At 44.9% G+C, this 8,526-nt stretch overlaps 2 protein-coding genes across 8 annotated transcripts in view; one reads left to right on the top strand and one right to left on the bottom strand.

The window, feature by feature from the left end:
- Positions 1-1,828: 1,828 nt before the first annotated feature.
- Positions 1,829-6,715, bottom strand: TMEM60 (transmembrane protein 60). The gene is made up of 2 exons (XM_004045641.4): positions 6,351-6,715; positions 1,829-2,523 (listed from the first exon to the last, which is right to left on the bottom strand). The coding sequence occupies exon 2, from the start codon at positions 2,471-2,473 to the stop codon at positions 2,072-2,074; it is 402 nt and encodes a 133-aa protein (XP_004045689.1). The 5' UTR covers positions 2,474-2,523; positions 6,351-6,715; the 3' UTR covers positions 1,829-2,071.
- Positions 6,688-8,526, top strand: part of PHTF2 (putative homeodomain transcription factor 2) — a 183,985-nt gene continuing 182,146 nt past the window's right edge. For 2 of the 7 annotated variants that reach the window (XM_055392514.2, XM_055392513.2), the window contains exon 1: positions 6,858-7,068. The gene's annotated coding sequence lies outside the window, so the exon portion shown is untranslated. Of the gene's footprint in view, positions 7,181-8,526 lie in introns of all 7 variants that reach the window. The other 5 variants (XM_055392515.1, XM_031013329.2, XM_019031739.3 and 2 more) reach the window with 4 other exon arrangements.

Below are 8,526 nucleotides of genomic sequence, written 5' to 3'. Positions count from 1 at the left end.
TTTATTGGGATATAGCCATGGTCTGTGGCTGCTTTCTCTGCCATAAGGACTGAGTTCAGTAGTTGCAAAAGAAACCACATCACCTAAAAGCCTAAATATTTACTGAGAAGCCCTTTACAGAGAAATTTTGCTGACTCCTGGCCTAGCTGATTGTTTGCTGTGGTGCCATCCCTTCTTTTCCTTTTCCCTGTACTCCAAAATCCTCTTGGCTGGTTTCTTAGAGAGATGTAAGCTTTCTTCTACTTTGAATTTATTTAACGATAGATCCCATAAACCAAAGTATGGATCTCTCAATTGAGTTAGAGGTATCTGATCAAGCCTGGAACATTCTGTTCCCAGTACTAACTATTCTCAATCCTATTTTTACATACTGAAAATACTAATTATTGCCAATTATAAGATGAAAACATTTGCAGTTGATTAGTTTTTATTTATTTAGCCTAGCTCTCTAGTTTCAAATGCCTAATGAGTTAAGCTGTATTAATCTGTTGTATTGTGAAACTTATGTTATCTGTTATTACAAGGGAGAACTAGACCTTCTGTATCAGTAAGCCAGAAATCACTTTTTTGTTTGATTTTTCTAAAACGGAGAAAAAATCACTTTAGATTTCTCTTAAAGCTAAAAGTGAGGGTTGCATAGGGTAAGAACAATCATCGTGCTTCAGGGTTATAAGACACTTCAACCTCTTTGGAATTTTTATAAGTACTGTCACCTCTGCTTCATTGGAATTGATTAGTACCTTGGGAGGGTGATAATATGCTTTCTCAATTCAAGACACTTCTAATTGTGAGGGGGCACTAATTCCTTGAGACCCCAGGACAATAGGTATATAAACTGGGCCTGTCCTGACAGAATCAGGATTATAGGGTCTCCCTAACTTTAGGAAGTGGCAGGCTTCTGCTGTTTTTTTGTTTTTTTTTTTTTTTTTTTGAGATGGAGTCTCACTCTTTTGCCAGGCTGGGGTGCAGTGGTGTGATCTCAGCTCATTGCAACCTCCGCCTCTGGGGTTCAAGCGATTCTCCTGCCTCAGCCTCCTGAGTAGCTGGGACTACAGGCGCCCGCCACCATACCCAGCTAATTCTTGTATTTTTAGTAGAGATGGGGTTTCACCATGTTGGCCAGGATGGTCTTGATCTTTTCACCTTGTGATGTGCCCGCCTTGGCCTCCCAAAGTGCTGGGATTACAGGCGTGAGCCAGTGCGCCTGGCTTTTCTGCTCTGTTTTAACATGCCATCTCTGAATTATTTGTCCCAACCAGAAGGTAGAGGTAATAGTGAATTTAGCCTAGATAAAAATCTGTCAAACTCAGATTCTTTCTAAATGTAAATACGAAGTGGCATCCCTGTTTCAGGTTTTTTTTCCTTCATAATTTAGAAACACAAATGGCCATTTACTTTGGTCATAATACAGCCATGGTATATTAAACTTCTATTCAAACATGTAGGTTTTGTTTTGTTTTTGAGACGGAGTCTAGTCCTATTGCCCAGGCTGGAGTGCAGTGGTATGATTTTGGCTCACTGCAACCTCCACCTCCCGGGTTCAAGTGATTCTCCTGTCTCAGCCTCTCAAGGAGCTGGGATTACAGGCGCCCGCTACCATGCCTGGCTAATTTTTGTACTTTTAGTAGAGACAGGGTTTCACCATGTTGGCCAGGCTGGTCCTGAACTCCTGACCTCAAGTGATCCACCCGCCTCAGCCTCCCAAAGTGCTGGGATAACAGGTGTGAGCCACCTCGCCTGGCCCAAACATGTAGGTTAAAGGTTTTATATTTAGTTACTTTAGATATTGACCACATACAACAGATTATTCAAGAGTCATGTAGAAAAATGAGGTCCAAAACAAACTTTATTTACATAGAGATAATAAGGATCTCAATAACTCAAATACTGAATAATTAAGCTGTAGGTTGACTAAAGTCCGTGATTCACCAATCCTGTTTTATGGAAGTAGTATAAAACTACATTTGGTATTTTCCCTCAGTTCTCTGGTATTCTTGAAGCTTGACAGATTCAGAACACTTTAATGGTAACTTGTTGAACAGCAATAGAAAGGAGATGATGTACTTAGAAGTCAGTCTCTCACAAAAAAGACGTTATATCCGAGTTCTGTTAAAGCCCCAGCCAGCAAGGCCCATAAAGGAATGAAGACATAGGATAGATTCATGGTAGTAAACTGTTCCAGTTTAGCACAGAGTGCGAGGCAGAAGGCTAATTTAAGTAACATTGCAATGAGGTACCAGGCTTTTTTTTTAATATTGTGTGATCCATGTCGAGGGTCAAAGCCAGACTTACACCGCCCAGCCATTTTCACAATCAGCAGGACAAGAAGGACAGTATCAAATATCCAGACTGGAATAAATATGAGGAACCAGTTCCAAGGTGCTTTCTCATCCAGTTTCAACACCAACATGATCAAGAAGAGTAGTGTGAAAAGCCAGGTGAGTAGTACTCTCTGAGCCAAGGACATTCTCATTTAAACAGTTTAAAGAGGCTGTTGCAGGATCGGAAAAAAGGAAATATACCCTAAGAGAAGGAGAAAAAGTCAAGATTGTTTTGATACCAGAAAAAAAGTATCACTTCCATTCCTAGTGAACAAAACTGGTTCTTTCCCAACTGACTTCCTAATTTTGAAAACATTCTACTATTCTTCCTTTCAAATCCTCTAAAACTTAGTGATCATTGACATTATATCCACCATTCCTTACAGCCCATGACAAAATACAATTTTTAGTATATCTACTGTATAAGCTCTATTCAAAATGTCAGGTGATTCCTTTTCAGTGCTATCACTCGAGTCCAGGCACTTACAACTTTATTCCTGCACCTCAAAGATGTTCTTAATCTTCCTATACATTTGCAAATCTAATTTTTCATTCAATTTCAAGGGGTACAAAGAAAAAAGCATTCAAAGTAGTGAAAAAGTGAAAGGTGGGTATCAAGCTAAGAGAGAGAGTTTTAAAAGAAGGGAATGGGAAGGGTGCGTGGCTCATGCCAGTAATCCCAGTATTTGGGGAGGAGAAGGCAGGCATATCATTTGAGCCCAAGAGCTCCAGACCAGCCAGGGCAACAGAGTGAAACCCTGTCTCTACAAAAAATAAAAAAATTGGCAAGGCGTGGTGTTATGCACCTTGTAGTCGCAGCTACTGAGAGGCTAAAGTGGGAGGATTGCTTGAGTCCAGGAGGTCGAGGCTGCAGTGAGTGACCCATGAGATCATGCCACTACACTCCAGCCTAGGCAAAAGAGTGAGATGCTGTCTCAATCAATCAATCCATCAATAAAAGGAGGGAATGGTTAATAAAAATCACAAGAATATAAAGTAGAATTAATATTTTAGTGGCTGGGTGCAGTGGCTCACACCCACAGTCCCAACACTTTGGGACTCCAAGGCAGGTGCATCTCTTGAGCCCAGGAGTTCAAGACTAGTCTGGGCAACATGGCGAAACCCCGTCTCTACTAAAAATACAAAAAATTTAGGTGCAGTAGCACGTGCCTGTATTCCCTGCTACTCGTGAGGCTGAAGTGGGAGAATCACCTGAACCCGGGAAGTTAAGGCTGCAGTGAGCCGTTGCACACTGCACTCCAACCTGGGCGATGGGAGTGAGACCACTGTCTAAAAAAAAAGATTGTAAAGAGGTTGTTGGGCTATATAATATAAAAGGCACTGATAACACTGGATTTTCATATAATTTGAAACTTATATTCTTAAATTCTCACTTATTTTCTCAAAAATTCTTACAAATATCTTTCTTGGTATAATAGTTTTTTTCCTTTTAACAATAGTCTCACTGATTGGTGGTGTATATATATATATTTTTAAACTACTTGTTATCCATTCAATAATCAGGACCACCTAATAAACTTTTGATGTTTTGTGATTATTAGATGCTAAATTTTGGGGACTATTTCTTATATCACTATTCTGCCTCATTGATCTATATGTTTCTCTTTTGCACTAATACTATATGACTTAGTGTTGCTCTAGGAATGTATTAATATCTGGAAGGCCTAGTATCTACTCATTGTTCTCTTTTCTAGAATTTTTTTTTTTTTTTTGAGACGGAGTCTCACTCTTGTCACTCAGGTTGGAGTGCAGTGGCACGATCTCAGGTCACTGCAGCCTCTGCCTCTCGGGTTCAAGTGATCCTCCCACTTAAGTTTCCCAAGTAGCTGGGATTACAAGTGTGCGCCACCACGCCCAGCTAATTTTTGTATTTTTAGTAGAGATGGGGTTTCACCATGTTGGCCAGGCTGATCTCGAACTCCTGACCTCAAGTGATCCACCCACCTCAGCCTCCCAAAGTGTTGGGATTACAGGTTTGAGCCACCACGCCGGCCTCTTTTCTAGAATATTTTCTATTTTGCCCTTACAGTTCTTCAATGCTAAATTTGCTGATTCTTGAAAACCTAGAATTTTGATTATGAATGCATAAAACAGCTTGGGATAGTATTTATTATATTTAATCTTCACATATAGGTTTATGATATGTTCCTCTACTTAAGTTTTTTATACCAACCTTTATGGCCACTTGGAAAAAGGATAAGTAGAATGGGAAATCAGAAGCCAGACTGCATGCAGGTGGGTAAGGAGTTCACAGAAGACCAAGAAATGGAAACAATTGAGAACATTTTATTCCTTTGAGGCATTTGGAGAAGAGAAAATGAAAGATAGGGTATATGAAACTGAAAGAAGAAATTTTCAGGAAAGGAAGAATTTATGACTATAAACAGAAATAAGCCAATGGGGAATGACACTGAAGATGAGAGAGGATACTTGATGGAAAGAGAAAAAGATCAGATGGTGCTAGGGATAGGAACAAAAGCATGCGTGGTAGGAGGAAAGATGCAGGAAGGTAACAGGGAAAAGGTGAAGGAACTGGCTAATTGAGCCAAATACCCTAGATTAGCGTGCTCAATTATATTTTAGAACTAACTTTGATGTACTGTGCAACATCTCTACTACTTTAAATAGTGGGTGGCTATCACAGTGCAAGAGGACACATCTGTTCTATTTCAACAGTTAAGTATGAGTCTCCTAACTCACCTCTTTTCCCTTATACCCATCTAGTGGCACTTAAACTTATTTACTTAATTGGCAGAGGCTTCATACTGCAGTAATTTTGCTTCTCAGGAGGCATTTTTCTGTGTTGGTTTCCTTTCCCGGCCAGAGGCTGCCATACAGTGGGATGTGGGACTGAATTTGGAAGCAGGGTTGGAGGGGCGTGTGTTGATTAATAACCATGGATGGATTTCATCCCGTAAATTGCACAATCCCCACCTCCAATCTATCAGGCCGTTTTCGTGAACCTCTGAAAAACGGTTTATGATTATACACTTGCTTAAACCTAACTGTTCCATCTGCCATCGGATAAGACGAGCTTCATTTTTTTCTTACATTTGGCTGCACTTACCACAGGTGCTTTAGGGCTGGAGGTGAAAGGATGCAAGTAACAATCTTATTGTGCCTACAAGATTTATAATGTGGGATGCAACAAAATTCTGTTATGTTCTTGCACGGAAATACCCTCAATGAGGAAGCACTGCTGATACTTAAATGACGATTGAAGGATTGTACGCCTGTATGCTGAGCTACAACGATGACATACGATCCCAGTTTTACATTTACGTCTTCATCAATTTGAGCAGTCGTTATGTTTCCTACTATTCTCTCCACAAGAGAGGGGCAGGTGCGTACTCCAAAAATGTGCTCAACTAAAATGTTTCCCATTTAAGGTGGTTATTTCTGGCACTAGGAAGACAGTTAAATATTTGTTAATGATTCCTTACTTATTTTTAAAACCTTCGGAGTTACCCCTGTATGGACATATATAGAGCCCCACCCACATAGCCCGCAGCTGGGTATCAGCCCCCATTTCCCTTCTCTCGCCACTGCCAGTAGTCTACCAAGTGAACCTGCCTCATCCCAAAGATAATTTTGCTTCATGAGCCCACATATTTATTCTTCTTCATAATGAGTCGCTTTTGAAAAGCCCGTGCAGCAACAGCCTTGGCCAAAGGAACAGCGTTCTGCTTACAACTTAGCTCATCTGGGGGCCTATTTGCCCCTGGAACTTCAGGACGCTCCTAAACTATACTTGCCCTTCTGCAAACACCGACAGTCGGCTCGCGGCGCCCCACCCGGACGCTCCCCTTTCATGGGCTGTGAGCCCAGCACATGCTGGAGTTTAACACGGTTCCTGCTGGATGCGCACAGAAGCCCTGGAGCCAAGCAGGCGTGTGCACGTTTGGGGCTGGCTGTGTGATGGGTTGAGGGTCGGCCGCACAGCCCACGGAAGCATCAGGAGACCAGCGCCGGCGTACGGTGCGGGCTAGGGCAGAGACCCAGACTCACCTGGCAGCGCCGCCGGCCGGAAAGCGGAGAGGGACGCGAAGATCAGCAAATTCGCCAGTTTGGATCCTTGTCCTTTTCAGCCCTTTTCCCCCCATTAAATCCAGAACCCGTCACATGATAATTAAGAAAAAACTTCAGTTCCGCCTCCTCAAACGACTGCGGTAGAGGATCTCTCAGTTCTACCTCAGTGCCGCGCCCACATCCGGGGCTGGTTCTCACCGCCCCTGAGCCTCCCCTATAGGTAGAGAGGACGCCAATCTGGATTCAGAGGTCCCTTTTCCGCGGTAATTGGACCATTTGTCCGCCAGTGCAAACCAACCGACCTTTCCTTACTTTCGGGTTCGACAGAAAGGCGGCAATAAAAAGACCCATTGGTCCCGCCTCTCTACTGTCACGGGTTAGTAGGGAAGTCAGTCCAAGATCAGCCTGGAGTTTCCGTGCTCCCATTGGGCCCACAGATGTTAATCAGAGCAGCCGGCGCTCAGCTCCGCCCTCTCGGGACGCCCCGCCCCTCCTCCCATCCTCCCTGCCCGCGCGCAGTGACTGCAGGCTCCGGCGCAAAATCCTGCGGGAGAGGGGGTGGGGCAACCCTCTGGAGGCAGCGCGCCCGCCGGCAGCCTCGTTGTGGCTACTTGGGCTCTGTTGGCGGCGGCGCTAGCTCCGGAGTCTCCCGCGCGCACCTCAGCCGCCTCCTAGCGGCGCGGCGCCCGCTCCTACGGTAAGAGCGGCATCACCTCCGCGCTCGGGTGGGCAGTGTGGAGGTCGTCGAGTTCTGACAGAATTTCGAGGATGGATCGGGACGAGGGAGGAGAGCGGTCGTCGGGATGGAGGTGGGGGCTCCGGGGCCAACGCGTCGCCCTCCGTCGCCGGCGACTTTCCCGGCAGTCTCCCGTACCTGAGGGCCGGGGTCAGCCGCGACCCCCTCTCATCAGTTGGCCGGTGGCGGAGGCTCAGCCGCCTTCCTCCCGAGCTCGCGCGGTCCTCAAGTCTTGATGGTGACGGGCCGAAGCCCAGCGCGCCACCCGCCCCTCGGGCCCCGCTTCCAGGCCCCTGTCCTTTGCTTCCTTCCCTTGGCGCTGTGCTGAGGGGTCGTCGGGTCCTGGAAGGGCGTTCAGGGGTCTCGGGTGGCTAGCCCGGCGGGCTGGGAGACGTCAGCTAGCGGCCGGAGGAGCGGGCTCGGGAGGGGGCGGCGGCTCGCGCGCTGGAGGAGGTGGAAGGAGGGTCGCTGCCCTGCCCCCTCTCAGCAGGCGGCAGTCGAGTTTTCTGATCCCAACGCGGCGGAGTGGGTGCTGAGATGCTAGGCATGGGCCTTAAGGGATAGTTCCCGTCTGGAAACAATACCGTGCTCCATCAGCATGCTTCAGCTTTTCTTGTTTTTATCTGCCCAGTGTTGACAGCCAGCATTCTGGTATTGTCCTTCGAGTCATGGCTTTCTAACTCAGCACCTCCTTGTGTAACTTCAGGGATCATTCTGTCACTAATCTGTCACCCTTCTTATTTTTAGCGTGGCGAAAACAAGGAACTGCCTTATACTAACCTGGGCAGTGCAGAATCTGGAACAATTTATTAATCTCAGTGTGTACTTTACATGCCAAGTAATTTTGAAATTCATGGTGAATATTAAATATTTTGTAGTTTTCGGTTGCTTTCTTTGTTAATAGTATATCCTCCTTGCTTTGAGACTACTTTTCAGGTGTGATACTTTAATCTTAAGGTTTTTGGTTAGCTTTTGCCATTTTTAAACGTTTCTTTCATTTTTTTTTCTCCAAGACTTTGGCAAGAGACTTAGTATTTGATCTTGTTTTCAGGTATTTTTGTAAAGTTTATTTTCTTTCAAACTGGGCTTTTTTCACCATATTTTTAATATTGGAAGGGGAATTCTGAAAGTCTGGAAACTGCGCACTTTAGCCTAAACAGTCACAAAACAATATAACAATTTGAAATCCTAACTTGGATATGGTGTATGGACTGCAAATTTTAAGAGAAGGAAATGGATATGCGTTATCAGTTGTAGTGGCTCCACCTTCATAACGTAGAGGAGAGGAATCTGGAGGTCTGCGGAGAATGAGCCATGTCTGGGGCCAGAAACGGTGGTTCCAGGAAATATTTTTGCCCCAGAAATAGCCTGCCTCCCACACAGACTGGCTGTCTGAATGCATCTGATAGTTTTAAGTTA

Source organism: Gorilla gorilla, chromosome 6 (genome assembly GCF_029281585.2).
Source record: "Gorilla gorilla gorilla isolate KB3781 chromosome 6, NHGRI_mGorGor1-v2.1_pri, whole genome shotgun sequence".
Taxonomy (NCBI): Eukaryota; Metazoa; Chordata; class Mammalia; order Primates; family Hominidae; genus Gorilla; species Gorilla gorilla.
Note: the sequence above shows the minus strand (reverse complement) of the source record. Positions and strands in the feature narration are given on the sequence as shown.